A 19,157-nucleotide genomic window follows, 5' to 3' on the forward strand; every position below is an offset into this window, starting at 1 on the left:
TGCCTGGAAAACTACGTGGCATTTGTCAGTATTGGCTTGTAACTGTGGAAAAAGCTAAATGTCTTAACTGCTTTTAAGATTTGTTTTATAAATCCATGGAAGAATTAGGGATGTAGGGTCTCTCCAGTAGCAAGGGGCTTATCTTGTAGAACAGAGGGGTGTTGAACAGAAATAAAACTAATATTCTTTCTCATTGTTGGATCCTCTCAGTATTGTGCTGACTCAGCCTCTCGCTGCAGTGGGAGTTTCTGTCAGTGCCCGTTTGCTACCATGGGAATCTGTAGGTGTGATCTGCAGGACACAGCTGTGCCAGGGTCAGGCTGACACTGCCTCCATGAACTGCTGCCCCCAAGCTGCCTGCTCCTCTGGAGACTCGCTCTTCTCTCTGTTTTCCCTGCAGTTCCTCATTTCACTGCCACATTCCATAGTTGCAAAGCAGTGCTTCATCTCCAGCTCTGTTTCCTCGTGCACCAAATGAGTCCTGCTTGCCTGAGCCACAGCTCCCCTTGGAAAAAGGAGAAGTCTTACTGGCGGTCTGCAGTGGAGGATGTGTTTATGATAGGGCCCTGCACTCCCTAGATCCCAAGAGCTCTCCTGAGGTTTTGCATATCCACAGTCACAGCTGTTCTTCCATTTGGTTAACTGATAAATTTAGAATCTGCCCTGCAGGTGACCCAATGTGCATGTGAGTTTTACAGTCCACGACATTCAGTGCTTGCTCTTGCTAATGTGACTGAGCACATTTAAGTGTGCAGTGCATGCAGTGGGATTTAGGGAAGAGGAAAGCTCAGACTCTGATGCACATGCTTCTGTGTTTCCTCTTCTGGCGAGAGGAACAGCAAAAAAGTTTTACCTCAATGATGAAGTGTGTTATGAAGCTTTTTTAGAATGTATGCTTGCCTTGGAATGTTCTTTAGCTGACAAACTAAGTTGTTTTTCAAGTAAAATCTTGTGCAGCTATTGCCATAAATACTCATATACTTTTTTAATGCATGAGATTATTTTTTATTTTAATAATGGTTGTACTTTATGACTGCATTTGCATGCATTACTCCCTGAAGTTCCATATAGGAACATTAAAAAGTCAAATCACTATTACTTCATATGTTTCTATTTTTGTCAGTAGCAAGATAAATTCCAGTTATTGATAAACCTATTTCCTGCTCAGATTATAAGTTACCATTTTCCACAAATGTGGTAAAAACTCCCTTACTCATGCCTATCTAAATGAAGTTCCCCCATGGTGGGGATGAAAAAAAAAGAAACATATACATTTTCCTGTGTGGGAAAGCCTTTTATGGCACATGCCAGATTTTTGAATCTTCAAGATTTTAATACAACTTGATGAACAAAATTTAATCCTTTATACACAGGATGGACAATAGTGATGTCCTTTGCCTACAGGAGAGCAGTAATTCTAACTGTTTATTTCAGAACACCTTTTCCTACAAGGTCTGTAGTAAGGACACTAAGCTCCAGATATCCTTGAACCTTTTAATATCGTGGTTATATATTTGCATGCAATGACATTGAGGACCAAATGACATCAACAGACACGAGTGTATATATTTACTGAAGAATGACTGCATAGGGTTTAACAGAAATCACCTGGATATTTATAAACTGTGTACTTCAGCTTTGCTTATGCTGTCTCAGTAGACATCTCAAATGTTTAGACTATCTCCCACATTGAAGCAAAAGCAAAGGTACCTTTTGGGGGATGTCAAACTGTTTCAGGATAAAGGGGTTTTAAGTAGTACAATTAGAGCGAGAGATCTGATATTTATTCATCCTAGAACTCATGTCTATTGCCAAGATAAGTAAAGTAAATGCCATAAGCATTTAGAGAAGGAGGGGTTGGCAGATTTTCAGAGGTGGTGGTGTAGGTCATCTTTTTCTTTTCCTAAGTGAATGACATTTGAAATTTCATAGGAAGTAAAAAATGCTGCCTTTCAGAGAAGTTGTTGAGAGGGATTCTGCCTGTGTAGACTTAAGAAGACCAGGAGCTGAAATATGCTCTGTTCACAGGTGTGTCTGCAACTTGTTCTGTGTACCAATTCCCAGCTATATGTGCTTTTTACTGTGTTGCCTTTCAGTCATCAAGTTGGAAATTGCTGAACCCTGTTTTTCAGGTTTCCTTTAACTTCTGGGATCATAGACTGCTTCAGGCTGAAAGGGATAGTAGCATATCATACAGTTCTGACTCTCTTCCTGCTGAAAGGAGGGTCAGAACTTGATACAAACCATGTTGCTTGGAGCACTGTCCCCTCATGTCTTGAAAGCTTCCATAGGGGGAGATTCCATTGCTTATCTATTCCAATGCTAAAGTATTCTTAAGACTGTTTCAAGTTCCATTTACTCAGCCTCCCTCTGAAGCCTGTCCTTTAAATCACATCAACACCCATGAACATCAAGCTGTAGCAAGCCACTTGTTGTCTTGAAAAAATGATTCTCAAGACTCATTCAAAATCTGTTCTTGGTGTAGTCAGACCTTCATCCAGCTGTGTTCCCTGCGCTGCTTGTACTGCAGTGACTCTTTGCGTTAAGGCTCAACTTCCTTAGCTGCCATTGTAGCCCAGCCTTTTGAAGTGACAAATGCTAGCTGTATCATCTAACACACAGTATCTTGCTGAATTATCAGGTGCTGATTCTTAACATCATGGCATAATCTGTCAGGGTACTTTAACGGTTAATGCGTATCAGGCTCTTGCTCATGATTAATTTTTTAGTGCATTTTCTGTCATACTGTACATTAAAGTTCTTGGTGGTATTTCTGTTGGTTTGTTCTCTGTTTAGTGAAATACAGGCTAATCTTGCTTGAGCTAATGGCACAAATGATAGTGTGAAGGATATTGCTGTTTTTTACAGGTCATTCTTACAGTATATCACCTTTCTGAATACCACTAATTCTTTTCTTCAAAGCAGAGTAGCTTTAAAGTGTCTTTGTCAAAATACTTCTGACTTCTTTGTTATCTTAAAAAATCAATGATGATGTGGCAGTTTCAGTTAATAATCTGAAAATGGTGGTGTTTTTTCATGTAATGCAGTCAAAACAGAGATTAAGGGAGAGATTGTAACTTTTTTTTTCAAATTATTCTTTAAAAATATTCACATAAAAAACACAGCTAGTCTATGCTTTAAGAACCCTAGCACTTTTCTGGAATCTTAATGCTGTCTGCCAAGCTTGACCTATTTTTTTTTTCAAGTATTTCTGCTCTGGAAAACAGTTTTACATAGAGCTTTATATGAACCTGAAACCCTGTCTCTGTTACCAGTAGAGAATTTGTCTAGGTTGCTCTCAGAATCAGGCTGGTACTGAAAAAGTACCAGACTGGTGCAGGATCAGTTTGATAATTGCCCTGTCATGTTCCTGGGACTTAGAGATGCATGTGTGAAAATGTGCTGTACCAAGGTTGGGCACATGAGTCTCACTGGCTGTGCTTCAGCACAGCCATGCTCTGAGATGTTTGCGCTGGGTTCTCCCTTCCAGCGGGTTTCAGGAAAGCAGTGTAGTATAGACACACTGATGGACCTGAGCTGTTGTGTCTGAAAAGTTCTAGTGGTAAGCCTGCAAGGGTTTAAGTGTGCCATGTTCCACCATTTGGAAGAAGCTGGACTGGGGTTTGAAAGCATTGGTGCCTGCATCGATTTGGGCACGTGTGCTGCACCATGGGTTGTGTGATCTGTAGCATTGTTATCATCTGGAATTTTCCACTACTCAGGATACCTTCATTCTCTCATTACATTAGATAGTGGAGAGTTGATACATGAGACAGTGGAGAGCTGATTGTATTCAGATCTTATTTATGGAGTGTTTTAAGGATATTTGGGAGAATTGAATGTGATAGGTGAGTAACAAGTCCTTGATACCAAATTGCTATGTGTAGGCCCAAGCATATACCATAGATCAGGTTTATGTGTCAGTTGTCCTGACGACAACTAAACAATGTTTGTAGTACAGCCAGGAAATAATTGAAAGTGACTTGGTTTTGTTTTGGTTTTTAATAGAAATGGAAGCATTGCAACGTAAATTGATTTATGGGTTGAACAAAAGATGGCAAGATGAGGAAGGCAGGGCTTGGGGAAAAAGAGTGATTAAACTTGATCCATTTTTTTTCATTACTTTTGAAATTTGCTGTCAAATGAGAAAATATATATCATAACTTTAAAAAAGTATTTCCTTATTTACAAATTGCAAATATAATACCTTTGTGAATCAGGTATCCTGTTTCAGTATAATAGCTCTTCATTTGCAGGTATACAGCATTTAAAGATGAATGACAGTGAATAATTCAGGTAAATACTGTGTAGGGGGCTGTCTCTCTTATTTAAGTAACTTAGTGCAGTTAAATAATTTTGTCATCTATCTAGGTATAAGATTTTGAATTAGTGTTTGCATATTTGCCCTTAGCTGAACTCCTACAAGATTTTATTATTCAGTGTAACAGGTGAATGTTTTATGTTCTAAACTGCTTAAAGTATAAATCTGCTGAAAATCTAACCCATCTGTCTCAAACAAGCAAACAAGACACCTTCATCTCCCTATGGAACCAAATAAAAATATCAGGCAGGTAAAGGGTTTGCTGAAGAAAAAGGATAGAATGGTCTGCTCTTGATTAATTGCAAGCAAACAATAATAAGAAAGAAAGGATGTCCTAACAGCCTTTTGGTTTCACAAATTACATTTTAAGCATGAACAATTCTATTGATCGTTTTCTTTGAGGCACAAACTGTAAACAGTCACTTAATAGTATCTCTAGGGTGAATGAGCCTTATTGGATTAAGTAATGGGAATATCCCATTGCACCCTTTTTCTGTTCAATGCTCAGTTTTTATTTTGCTTTGCCTTTCATTTTACCTTGTTACAGTCCTTATTCAGTAATCTACCCACATTTGATAAAGTTGTTAATCCTGAGTTCAATTTATGCTCTGCAGAGCTGTCACATGCTTCTGAACATCAGCTGAGAATTATGCAGATTTTGGATTTTTAAAATTCTAATAGAATGACAGTTTGGTATGAATAGTTTGGTAGGGTAAAGCCAAGGTGAATTAAAATATGTAGCATATCTCTGAACTTACTGAGATGTGATGTTTTAATAGAAAGCTGCAACAAAATATTGCATGTAAACCATATAAATAATTTTACGTTCTTTTAATACAATGAAATTATTTCTTTTAATGAAATAAAGCAGTATGCTTTACCATGACAAGCTGGTCATTAGGATCATGGGAATATGCAGCCAGTAGTGGTAAGGCATCAGTCTCTTGATGAATGTGTACTGTGGATCCAAAAATGACACTGTGAAGCTGGGGCTGGTGGAAAGTATCTCCTTGCTGAGGCTATTGTACATTATCATGTATCATGTTTCTTCAGTATAGGTGAAATGAGTCACTAATTGAATGATGGAAGTCTCATCTGACCCAGAAAAAAAGGAGTACATCACTGTACTATGCTGCATCCTCCTGGGTCACTGTTGAGAGGGCACTCTTCATTCTGTATACTCTTGGAGAAGATAACAGTGAAAGCTTAATGTTAATTCATATTTCTTTAACCCAATACAAAATGAATTAATTTACTATTTATTAATCACTTAGAGAGTGTATTTTTTTGACCTGTGGGTTTCAAAAAATGAAATGTAACTAGTAGCTTGCAATAGGTTAAGTTTTGCTCTACTTTTTAAAAGTAGGAATCGCTTCCTATCTTATCTTTAACAATGTTACTGGTTCATTATAAAGCATTCTTTTATATATAAGTTTTGATGAGTCTAAAGTTGACTTTTAATTTTGTGAAAGAATTAAATTAAGGGCTTTTTCATTGGCTTATTGTTAGGCTAATATACAGTCAGATCAGTTGAAATGTTAGAAGTCAAAATCAGAAAACAACAAATACATTGGTTTGGGTTTAGATTTTTGGGTTTGGATTTTTTGATGAAAACCATGACTGTGATTTGGGTGTACACTGTGAGTGAAATATGAGGGGTAAAAGTGTACTCCTAAGGACATTTAGGACCATGCTCCTACCAAAAAAGGAGGGGTTTTCTTCCCCTCTGTACCTGTGTTTGTGCAGCCTCTCTTTCACTGGTCCTAGTGTTTGTGGAGCTGTGTGGTAGGTTACATCAGCTCACTGAGGAGCTGAAGCTAATTGTTCAAACAAAAATAAATTATCTGAAATGGGATGGGATGGTTAGAAGGTGTCATCTAAGGCTATTTGTGGGTGCTTGTGTTATGTAGAGGCTTCCATGAAATCAGTCTGGTGACAGTAAAGGATTTCTTAGATGAAAATCTAAGTTGGAAATGGTATGGAGCTGAATAAGATGAAAATTGGTTTAGAGATGGGGTAGAGACCCCAAAGACTTGTGTTGGGGTTTTTCTCAATTTTGGGTTTGAAGCCTGCAGTTCCTGGCTTTGATAGCATAAAGGTACTGTCATGTTTTCCTTAGTGTGACCTTTTCTTTGCACTTTTGCATAGCTGGTGGCCACAAACCATACAGGGAGTGTCTGGTAAGCAATGTGTTGTTATGGAGGGGGGAGTTCTGCAAACTGCAGTTTCACCTCCTTCAGTGTCAGAACTGATTATAGCAGTCCTGTAGATGTGCTACATGGCAGATCCTTCTGAGATGACTGTAGTGTATGTGATAATCCTGATTTTTCATTCATACCAGTTTTCCAGTGTAGTTTACTGCAGGTCTTTACAAGTATTTGCCCCAGCTCTGTGGGGTATGGAAAAGCTAGTGTTGGGACTTCTTGTTATTCGTGTTTGACTACTACTTTGGTTAATAATGTTAAAAAATAAAATATAACAAGATAAGGGTCAAGCAAGACAGTATTAAGCTTTGTAGATTTCCTTGATCTGTTCCTCTTTCCCATTATCCATTCCTGCCTTTGTCATTGTATCTGTATATGGTAAATGAGATGTACTGTAGCACATCAGTTGCAAATCACTCTTTTGCTTTAGCTTTTACCAGATTCGTGCATCTATGAAAATTCCTCCAAGAATTCCACACATATTGGAAGCTAGTTTGTTACATGGAACTGGTAAGTGTAAAAACTTTTCAGTAAATTAGGTCATTATCTTGCCTTGCTAATTGAGGAATTACACTTTTTGTTGTATATTTTTATAACTAATACAGAAGTGTTTTTAATTTTGTTACTAACACAATGCAAATATATTTTGTTCTTAACAACAGGACTTAAAAGTTGATTACAGAATTTGTGTTACTGTTTTTCATCTGCTGATTGTCTCTGCTGGTAGCAAAATATGGTGATTGCTTTATATGAGTGTCTTCTGTTTTTTTCCACTAATTGGCTCAGTCTTCTCCATGTTTCAGGCTAAGATGACCAAGGGCAGATCTAAGTAGATATCTGAAAGCAATGGAGAATTTCAGATACAGACTCTTACACAAATTGATTAGCCCATTCTTTTTCTGAAAAGAACACTTTGAAAGGATGCTTTTCAAACTTACTCTGTTGTTCTCTAGTGGTACACTTGAAAATTGATTTAACCTCCTGAACAGATTTCCCTTATCTTTTTTCTTTTTTAAACCTATCATTCACTTTTGATTTCTATGTCCATGCAAACTAAATCCAGAGAAATCTCTTGGGGCTCACCTAATTCTGTGTACGCCATCCCTCAGCATGGTGTAAAAATGTGAAAAGCAGAAAATTAATTAAGTTTTCAAATGTTACATGGAATTATGGGAATTTCAAGGAAGAAAAACCCAATGTAGTCTGAGAAAATGTAACTGAATACAGTCTGATAGGATGTAACTGAAACTGAATTTTTGAGGCTATTTTGAAAGTAGCTTTGAGTACAGCAACAATGTAGATACTGGATTTTGGTCAAGCTTCCTAAATATTTCTTGGATTTGTGTGAGATAAATGAATAGTTCTGATGAGCCAAGATTACTCCACTTCAAAGGCAAAGTTTAATGCAGTTTAGAGAATTTGGATCTGGTAAACATCCTTTAGTAAAACACACTTTTTGAGAAGTGACACTGAATAATATGATTGATCTTGCTGGAAAAAAAGTTTCTCCATTTCATGGTATATTTTTGAATGGTCTTAGGTTATTTTTTTTTTCAGAAAGCTGCAGTCTTGTTAGCAAATTGTGACATGTGTTAGCTCTTGTTTCCTGTTACTAGGCATGAAAAGGGATATAAACATTAAGACTGCAGTTTGGTGTGAGTTTAGATCAGCACTTCTGACAAAGAAAAAAAAAAGAGTGCTTGATTTCCCTGGCCACTCTGTCTTACCTTCATATTGCTCTGTGTGCTGTTGACGCAAATGTTTGATTTGGTCTGGAAACTCAGCTGGGGAACTCATTCAGTTGACAAACAGCTGTTTTACAAGAATCCCTAACGCCTTCAAACCCTTTTTGGGGCCCTTTTTCGATCAGTTTCTCAGTTTTCAGGTAGTTACTGATAATGTTTATGGCACAACAAAGCAGAAGGAAGGGTACAGGCTGGTCAGTGAAAGGGAGTTCGTTTGTCCTTCTTGTGGACATGGTAGTGCTAGGTCTTGCTGAGAAACTCTGCTTTCCATTTCCATTTAGCCACCTGCTTGATTTAGCAGAGCTGGATGCTGTAGGCTCACATGCAGCCCTCCTGCTCTAGGAAGGGGAATAGCTGATAGCAATTCCTGAGACTGCTGATATGTGTAGAAAATAGCTGCTATTGGTCTCAGCATAGAGTAGCACAGTGCTGATTCACTCTGTGAAAATGTTGCTTGCTGACCACAGAGGAGGCTGGTCAGGATCCCCACTCTTGGGAATGGTGTCCTGTATTGATCAGGTGCTTCTTTCTGTACTTTCCTCTCTTTTCAGTCTTTCTCATATTTGCCTATTCTAAATTCTATTTGCTTCGTCATGTCATGATTTTCCCACTCCTCTCCAAGTAATTTTGCCTTCTTCTAGGCACAAGTCATCTGCAGTTTCCTTACTTTGGCTGTGTTTTCCCCTCTCCTACAGACCATTTGTTTGATCTCTCTCCTCCTTTTATTTTCCCAAGTCAAATACACAGTCTTAAGTTTTTCCTCTTTTTCCAGTTCATTTTTATCTCCTTTCACCCCTTGCCCAGCTCTTCATGCAGTCCTTCATTAATTTAAATAAGTATTTTTTCCATTTCTATTTTTCACATCTTTTAGTAGCTCATGAGAATTGCTTGGGACACAGCACGAGTGTCATTACAGATACGATAAAGCAATTCATCTGCTTTGGCTCCAGTCTTGTGAAGGTCTTTTATTATTCTTGTAATTTGAAGGAAGGTGTAGTTGTGCTGTAGAAAATTAAAAGAAAAACATATGTATTTTTAGCCTGTATGAGGTTGTTTCAGATTTGAGGATATTATGAATTCCTCCTTCTCTCAAAAATTCATGACTGGTTTTCAGAGAAAAATTAAAGGGGGAGGAAAAACCAGTGAAGGCAGACTAGGAAGGAATGAGGTGTCTGGTTTTATGATGCAAGAGTAAATTATCTTCTAAAATGTAAATATATATATAAATAAAATAAATTTATATGCAAGAGTAATAAATATGTAAGAGTAAATATGTCATTTATATGCAAGAGTAAAAAAATCCCACTTTTTTTCTCCTCTATTGTGGAAACAGCCTTTTGTGTGGATAGAAGCTTAGGAATAGTCTTGGCCAGTCAGTGCATCTTTGATGTAAAAGACAGCAGTTTTGCCTTGATGACCCCACATTTGTGAGACCTTGCTCCCCATGTGGAAGTGGCTCAGCCTGTTCCTGACTCAGCTTTTGCTCTGCAGCTCCTCTCTCTCTTCTGGGGGTGCCGGTTTGTGTTCTGCTGAGGTCAGCAGAGCTCAGGGCTGTAACTCAGGGTTGGACACTGCAGAGGAAGTGGGACCTCAGCCATTTGTCTCCATTACTTCTTTTGTTTCAGACAGGAGTGGGAGATCCCTTTTGCTGATGCTGTGCAGTTATATCAGATTATGTGCCAAGTGAAACCATACCTGCTCTGCCCTTCAGCTGTAATAGATGACACAAATGGATGTAAGCTGAAAGTGGCATTATTCATAGGGGAATTAGACAGTAATGATTCAGCCTTTGTAAGCACTTTGTCCAGGATACCTAAACTGATGATATGTATGAAAACACTTCCGCAAAACCCAGTATTTGTGCATTTCTGAAGAGAAGTTGAATTAAGATGTTACTAAGAGTGGGAATGTTTGCCAAGGGCAGTCATATTCTATCAGAGGCCCCAAAGCTGTAGACTGAAAACTGCGGATTTTTTTTTCCCTCTTGTGGATTCCTTTGAAGTAATTTATTAAGAAGAATCAAAAGAATTTTAAAAATATTTTGCACCTTCATTTACACAATTTCTAAGACATTTTGTCTTGGAAGATGTTGATGTTATTGAGCCATTTTTTAAGAAGAGTTATAAGTGTCAGTATTTCTGTTACTTCTGTTCTTCCAAGTTCCAACTTCTTTTAGGTTTTTTCCAGAGGATTGTACCCATCATGATACTTCCTGTGTGATAATCCTTTGCTATTATGATAAATATTTCCTCAATTACTGTTTTAAATCATTCCCTTTCTCGTTTCTTCTGCAAATCTTTTAACTCTTTTTTTTCAGCAAAAGATTTATCACACTTTTCTGAGCTCTTTGTGATGAGTAGCCTTTGAAGTGTCATATTCCATGCACAGTGCCAGGCTCAGGTGATGATAAGCTCGGAATTAGTTTGGCCTGAGTGGGATGCAAAGATCTTGAAAGAAAGAACAAACAATCTCTGTTCTTGATTGATTCATTGGAGTGGTATATGTCATTTAACCTCTTTGCCTCATCTGTAGGTAATTTTGTTTTCAGTGTGGTTAAAACCTGCAAATTAACATGAATGCTAGATGAAAGAGGACAGAATTCAAGATTTTTATTGCAATTTTTGATGCCTAGAATGTCTTTCGTTTGTAACAAAGCAAAAATTCTTCAGAACTTACATTAAAAGCAAATTATATTAAAAATACTGATAGTGTTTCTTTGAAACAAAATGTTCCCCTTCAAACTTCATCAGTCACTGACTGAAAACCACTTACATTACTGATGATGTTACAGTTTTAATAGTAATCATGAAGCTGATGGAAATGATAGTTACACTTATTAGCTGCTCTGAGTTTTCCAGTTATATTAATACTTGTTTCTCTCTTCAGGTGCAACAGATCTTGCCTTTCCCGCTTCAGTCCATGACAATATAGTTTGCAGTAAAACATTTCAGATTCTTTACAAAAATGAGGAAGTTTCTGTGAATGATGTGATGATTTTCAAAATAAAAATGCTGTTAGATGAGAGGAAGGTAATCTGCTGTTCAAATTTACTATATTCAGATAATTTAGGCTTTGTTATATACAATTTGAATTAGTACAAATAAGGGACCTGAAAGATTTCATGCTTCTACAATTTCTTTGTAGATTGAGGAGTCGCTTAATGAAATGAATTTTCTGCTAACATTAGATTTACACTTCACGGATACAGACTACTCGTAAGTTTAAATATAGAAGATTTTGTTAAAGCAAGAATATATGTTAACCCCTTAATCTGTTTAAATCTGTATTATTTATAGGGGTAGTGTGTTCACATTAGACATAAATGATGGTAAAAAAGAAATCTAATGTTGAAATCTCTTAAGATTTCATAACTGGTTCATCTCATTCTAATTTTTTTTTCCTCTGGGGGAAATGCCATTGTGTTCCAAAGTATGGACTTACGATAAATTGCTGTTTGAGTTAGTTATTAATAACTTGAACTTTAAATGTGATTGTTCTAATTGTATGTTCTGTTGATTTCTTTTTAGACCAGATGACCTGAGCACACTACAGCCAATTAGTAGCCGAACTTTAAAGTTGCACTTTAACCTACACCAGGGCCTTCATCATTACGTCAATGTTATGTTTGATTACTTCCACCTTTCTGTCATATCGGTTATCGTCCATGCTTCTTTGGTTGCTCTGCATCAGCCATTGATAAGGTAATCTCTTGCTAATAAAATGCAAATCAATTCTTGAATGTCCAATTGGAAATGTTATAAAACCAGAATACTTAATAAGGAGTTAAGTCAATGGACAGTATTGTTTTCTATGATGATTTTGGAATTCAGGGTCTAGACGGATGAAAAACTTTTTGTTTTTAAAATTATCTGAAACAATTCTTGAGGGTTTTTTAAATTAGAAATAAGAGTGTGTAGTGTAGAAGAGAGAGAATGCCCAAGGCCAGAGAAGTGGAGGAATGTATAAATATATATGAATTTTTTTAATCAGGAAGATCTGCTGTACACTGTACACACTGACTGAAATAGCTGCTGTTAATACAAATAGGGTGCCTTCTGTTAACTATCTTCACAGTTTTCAGTTACTACTGCAACGGCAGTGATGTCTGCAAATGATACATTTAGATTTTATTCAGTAAAAGGAACTGGAGAATTAACTTCTCTCTTTAAAAATATTTTGGCTATTTTTTGCTGAAGCCTTTTAATTTCATCTACTGGTGTCAACCTTTGCAATCTCTGTTTACTTTGGATCTCTGTGTGAAAAAGGGCTGTACAGTCAGTTACACATATGAAGTATTCTTTGCACACCTTTATTTTAGCATATCTATCTATTCCTTCTTTCGTGGTCTCCAAATACTCCATGCTACTGCCCTCAAGTTTCCTCATATTCAAGGCCAGTCTGTGCCATAAATGCCCAGACCTCTAGCTTCAGGTATTCCCACTCCTTGTGCCTGTCTTCACATCATGGGAAGCACTATCTCTGAGTATGTTAGACAGCTGTTCTGTGCTGTAGGGCTGTGCTGGTCTGGAGGATTCAGCTGGCTTTCATGGGGTTTTGGTCGTTTTTCCCCCTGCAAGTTGGTTTGAATTATTTTGGTGATGTGTTTTAGACATGGTTATATAGTAAATGAACTAACACATCTGAAGAGATGGCGCAGCCTTATTTGGGAAAGAAACAAGTACTGAGAAGGTGGGAATTGTTGAAGACATAATCTGATAAATGCACTTTTAAATTTACTTAAAGTAGCATCATGTATGTAAAATGTACATGATCACACTGTCCCACAAGTGAGATTCAGGCATTTAACCTATATTGATCATTTGTTGTTAGAAAATGAAAAACAGGTTTTGATACTAATTTTTATGCAGAAACATATTTGTCCCTACTTATCTTTTTTAAAAGTTGCAGTAAATCTGAAGAGTTTCCTATGCATTTTTCCTCAGTTTCTGGCTTTTCAAGTGATGATACAGTAATGCTATTTAATTTTAAACCTCAGCTGGATATAGTTTGTGTAAGGAGATACTGAAACAAAAGAGCATCTTCTATGCTGCTTTTGTTATCTTCAGAGTAGAGTGTTGCCGTGTCCACAAAATTAAGTATTCAAGTTGTCCTTTATGATGGGGAGAGGAAGAAACTTTAAAATTTACAGTGTTTTATTTCAGCTGAGCTGCCCCATGTAGCAAATACTTGATGGTTGCTGTATCCATATCTGGCTCACTTTTCTGGAGCACTTCTTTCTGAAAAACCTGAGAATTGCAGATATCACTCCTTTTTGTCCTTTGGGATTTCATGGGTGACAGTTTGGTCATGCTCACATTATTGGCACCTCTTCCTTTCCAAGGAGTGGTCACTTTTTGAGTGTTTTCTTCTTCTGAGTAGCATTCAGATTCACCTTCTGTTGGGAGCTGTTAACCAGTGTTAACACTTCCCTTGAAAGAGAAGATAATTCTACTTGGGTACAGCCCTGGACTCCTGTATGATCTACGCTTTTCTTTAATCTGTAATTGCTTATTTCTGCCTGTTATCTAATAGTCCCCACTTTCTTCATTCATTCATTTTTCGTTCAACTTTCCTAGTTTTTATCACAAGGCTACTGTTTCAGGATGCTCTGTTCTTCCAGGAGTTCAGGATAGGATCTCCTCCTCAGCAGGCAGAGGTCAGGCATACTTTAGGAAAACAGCAATGTCAGTTTGTGTAACAGCTTTGAACTTCCTGCTACTGCTTCACTTTTAAGAGATTAAGTCCTCACAGCAAAATCCACAGAAATTGAATCCTTTATACCTGTATAGTTCAAAATTTATCTTTCTGGCTTAAACTTTCAGGAATATTGTTTAAATTAATTGAAATTTGCATTGGAAGTAATGAGGCACAGTATGTTCAGATTATCAGTTCATTTGTGCTTTTTGCAGTTTTCCTCGCCCAGTGAAGAGTACGTGGTTGAACAGGAATGCACCTGCACAAAACAGGGACTCTGTGATTCCTTCTCTTGAAAGTGTGGTCTTTGGCAATAACTACACAAAACAATTATCAGCAGACGTAAGATTAAATAGAAGTTTAAAATTTTATTTGTATTCTGTGGGGAGGTGTGAATTTTATCTTTTCTGCAGGAATATTATTTGATAAAGAATGAACTTTGTTAAAGTGGTTTTGGGGTGGCATATGAAAAGGGAAATGAGAAGAATTGTTCCAAGAGACTATGTTACCTGCTTCAGGAATGTACATATGGGAAGCTTACAATGTTAAGTGTTTGGCCTCCTTTTTTAATGTCTCACAATCCATTGAAAATCACAAAAATCAAGTTTGTGAAAAGAGGCAATTGCTTATCTTTTTAGTCATTCTGCTAACACTTCATTTATTATACAAAATTAATATGTGCCTTTTCTTTTTTGTTCTAGGGTTGCAGTTTTGTTGTTTCAGAGTCTTTCCTCAGCCATGCTTATAATTTCCACTATACACTTTGTGCCACTTTGCTGCTTGCTTTCAAAGGGTTACATAGATATTTCATTACAATAACCAAGGATCTCCCCTCTTCTCACCGAATTGAACTGGGTATGTTCAATTTCATAAAACTTACCACTTTCTTGTGAATGTTTATAAGACCTCTTCTAGATTAAACTGTCATTGATGGCATATCTCTTACATCTAAAATGTTTTTTGCTTAAACTGATCTGAAGTTTAATAACTGAAGAAAAACAAAGGAACAAGTACTATCTCATCTCTAATAAAATAAGGAGATAACAGCCTTAATCTATGGAAATATATATATTTCTTCTTGGTTTTGATTTGCTCTTTTTTCAAATTACTGTGAGAAAGTTAGAGAAGCTGCTAATCCCAGTAGCACCCTGCACTTTTTTTGCTGTAAGGAAACATTGCATATTTGTACAAAAATCTAAATTCTGTAAGCTTTGAGGAGAATATTTCACTGAAAACTTACATGAAAAAAGACCTACAGGAAAAAGACTGCTGCTGGCTTAGTTTGTAGCTTAACTTTTTAAGCAGACTTAGTTGCCATGAAGACTTCTAGCTAGCCACATGTGATAAAAGTAACTGCAAATGTATTACATGTAATGTATGGAAATGTACATGTACATTCCTTTTCTGTAGAATGAAGATATATTAGAGAGCCTAACCTTGATTTGTGAACTAGAAGAGCAGTGGAAGTAAGAAAGGAAAATACATTGGCATTGTAAACAACAATTAAGACTTTTTCCTCAGCAACCATATACTTCTTTTATTCATATTCTACTAAAGATAAAAAAGATCATTTGACATTTATATGGATTGTAGACAATACTTACTTTTTTTTGTATTGTTTAATTTTATCAGTGCAAAACTAAGCACAGTGAAACAGTAAGGTTGGTGATTGAGATATGAATGATATTTTAAAAATTTTATGTGGTCAGTTAGTGATTCAAAGAAAGAATGTTTCACTTCCATATTACAAAATACAAAACTATTTGTCGTGGAAAAAAATTTAGGAAGCATGTTACAAATCTGTCCATAGAAAAATACTAGAAACTGAGGTGTTTTCTTTATAGAAGCAAAAATACTGCTACAGTTACTGCTATGCTTTTCTGCCAGTTATCTTAGTTTTGATATGGAGGGAAACACCTTATTAAAGGAGTGACTCAACTCTTAGTTTTCCTTGTAAGGTGAAAATATACTTTTTCTCAAACCATAGAATCAGAGGGTCACTTAGGTTGGAAAAGACTTCTAAAGATCATGAAGTCCAACAATTAAACCAGCAACATCATGTTCACCACTAAACCACATCTCCCAAGTGTCACATCCACATGCCTTTAGAATGCTTCCAGGGATGGTGACTCCACCACTTCCCTGAGCAGGCTGTTCCAATGCCTGACCACCCTTTCAGTGAAGAAATTGTTCCTAATATCCAATATAAGCCCCCTCCAGTACAACTTGAGACCTCTTGTATCACTTGGTACCTGGGAGAAGAGGCTGACCCCCACCTGGCTACACCTCCTTTCAGTCAGTTGTAGAAGAGCCAGTAAGATCTCCCCTGAGCCTCCTCCTTTTCTCCAGGTCAAAGAACCCCAGTTCCCTTTGCTGCTCCTCACAGGACTTGTGCTCCAGACCCTTCACCAGCCTTGTTGCCCTTCTCTGATTTGCTTTACCAACTCAATATACTGAGTTTGATGGCAATATTGATGTTCTAAGGATAGGCTTAGACTAAATCTTGATACCTAAATCTTTCAGATATGATTTTCAGCTCCCCTAAAATATTCCTTCAAAATATATATGAAAAAAGCTGCCATTGAGTTGCATACTGGCAATGCAATATTGGGTTGTATCTTTCAACCACATTGAAGTCACCAAAACCACTCATAAGCTTCAGTGGAACTTGAATCAGACCTTTTCTCATCTATATGGATAATTTAGCTTATTTTTAGGAATGTAGTTTTGAACAGAAATGCTCACAATAAATATCTGAAGAGAAAATTACAACTTAGATTTAGCATTCATTGTACATAGTTTACTGACAGTTTGTTTCCTGTGGATTTAATTTTTTATTTTTCTTTTTTAAGTCTCTGCTAGAATTACTTGGGTTTTTTTCATATTTATAAATATATTTTTCATTTATTTTGGTTATTTTGTTTGTACATTGATTGGGACAATTGATATAATAAAAAAAACCTAATAATGTAAGCTTTAATTATTACTGACCTTTTGCTAATGAAAAATAGTAACTGCCATTAACACTAAGTTTTGGGGGTTTTTTTGTTAACTGCTGATAGATTTTAGAAACATATGTTTCTACTAAGTTTCTGTAAAGAAATTCAGGCTCACTGGACTTCACAAAGTACACAATTGTAATTTGCGCTTTTTTTTTTATTTAAAGTAAATTAACTTTTTTATAGTGGGTATTTTATCTATGAAGTTTAAATGGGCATTACAGAAGAGAATATCCAGTCCTGTTTAAACTTCAGAATCATCACTTTTTTATTTAAGATAAAATTATTCTCTCTTTAATTTTGTTTCTTCTGTTTGCTTTGCTATTTCTCTGTCATAAAATTTTAACACAAGGCACTGATTTTGCAGAAGCATGTGAAGACAGCTGTTAGACTCTATAACTGTCATTGAGCATTTAAATATTACTGGTTTCAGGAAATAAAAAACGCTGTCTTAATGTGTATCACAAGTGAAAATCTAGAAACTACACTAAAATGATTTGTTTTCATGTACTGATCTAACTGCACTAATTGCTAGGCTAGCAATAAGCTCTTTTACTAACTTTAAGGCAAATAATAAATCACAGGTGAAAAAAGGAGTGTAGTAACTAGTCATGTGTGTACAATCCCTGTAACTAGCCAAGGCCAGCATGCAGGTCCTTTATGAACGCCTTCTCAGAAGAAAATATCCACGAACCCAGAGAATCGCCTACCTAGGTATGTGTCCAAAGCAGGTGATATAATCCCTCAGATTTTTATTGATATTATCAAATATTATATTCTTATTAATGATATAAAATGTTACTCCTTTTGTAGAGAGAAACAATTTCAATATTCAGCCATAGCAAACATATGTTGAACTCTGAAGTCTGCAGAATTGAGCTACTAAATTTTAGGCTGATAAATAGATGATAAAATGAGACATCATTGCTGTTTTTTGGTATAGTGTTGTTCTACTTTACTAAACAAAAATGAGTGAAAGTTCAGTCAGTCATCAACATTTAAAATATAGCTTAAAATTAGAGCTTCATTTAATGCAACACAGACTCATGATTTTTAGTTATTTAAAGATAATTAATACCTTTGTTTTCTGAGAAATCTTTCAGATTCCTTCTGAAATCTGGTATCCTTCTGGTATCTCAAGACTTAATTCTTTCAAACATTACCAAGGAATTATCAGTGTTTAGGGTGCATTTGTCCATATCTACATGGGCCAGTCCTCCCTCTGGAGCATCAGTGTAGGCTTGATGCTGGACAAAAGATTACAGAGCTCTTTAAGCACAAGGAGGTTTCTGTTGGGAAAAGATAGAATAGCCAGTCACTACTTTAATCATCTATAAGTGTGTTTTGGTTTTAATATAAAAAGGAAACCAAACTGGTTTTTAGCAGAGCCAGCAAAATTGCATCAAATGTTTGCTGGGTTAACATTACTGCTATAGAATGTAAGTGCTTAAATTCCTTTTGTGTTGTGTTAGCTCTATTCTGTCTTCTCTTTTTAATATAGCATTGGGGTATGAATATAGTTAGGGGTTTTCCATAATGATTTTAGATTTCAGGGTTTTAAATCTTGTTCCACAAGCCTGTTCTCAATTGAAGTGTGACAAACAAATAATCAGTATGGTTTCATAAGTAAACCATTTAATTTTTTCACTAATGGAAAGATTTGTGTGGCCATACCAAAACTAGTATTATAGCTTAAATTATTTTCACATGTTTTCAGAAAAATTATCATGAAGTGCTGTTTAGCAAAAGGTACATGTAGTTTCTTTAAACAAATTAAGTCAGCTTGTTTCTGAGAACATCGTACATTTCTGCAATTTGTTTTTTTCCTCAGAACTCGTTTTGTGTGAGTTAATTTCTGTGGCATTAAGATCAAACCTAAGCATGATGAATGCTGTTAGTTCAAAATCAATATATACTTACCAAGTATAGGTGGCATAATTAGAGAGAAGTTGAGTATACACACTGTTGCTGTTCTATAAACCTTTGTTCATTATCCATACCCTGAAGTTACTGTTGGGGCTTTCAAGGTGTATTTTGTTGCTGTGTGTTAAGAAATATTGAACATTTTTGTCCTTAATACTGTGTTTCAAAAATGAAATATAAATTCTTGTCACAGGCAATTTTAGGGTTTATTAATTGTTCCCTTATTACTCATACTTTCAGATGCAGAAGGAAATTAAACATAATACCAAAT

The 19,157-nt window shown here is 36.2% G+C and overlaps 1 protein-coding gene across 2 annotated transcripts in view; it reads left to right on the forward strand.

Annotated features, from left to right (window-relative positions):
* The window catches only part of FAM135A (family with sequence similarity 135 member A), a 79,733-nt gene that overhangs the window by 31,372 nt on the left and 29,204 nt on the right, over positions 1-19,157 (forward strand). Inside the window, exons 4-10 of one of the 2 annotated variants that reach the window (XM_054629383.2) lie at positions 6,956-7,035; positions 11,157-11,299; positions 11,415-11,485; positions 11,798-11,971; positions 14,180-14,306; positions 14,666-14,819; positions 17,600-17,677. In XM_054629383.2, coding sequence (XP_054485358.2) covers positions 6,956-7,035; positions 11,157-11,299; positions 11,415-11,485; positions 11,798-11,971; positions 14,180-14,306; positions 14,666-14,819; positions 17,600-17,677 — 827 coding nt within the window. The remainder of the gene's footprint in view (positions 1-6,955; positions 7,036-11,156; positions 11,300-11,414; positions 11,486-11,797; positions 11,972-14,179; positions 14,307-14,665; positions 14,820-17,599; positions 17,678-19,157) is intronic. The other variant, XM_077174794.1, reaches the window with a different exon arrangement.

Source organism: Agelaius phoeniceus, chromosome 3 (assembly GCF_051311805.1).
Source record: "Agelaius phoeniceus isolate bAgePho1 chromosome 3, bAgePho1.hap1, whole genome shotgun sequence".
Lineage (NCBI taxonomy): Eukaryota > Metazoa > Chordata > Aves > Passeriformes > Icteridae > Agelaius > Agelaius phoeniceus.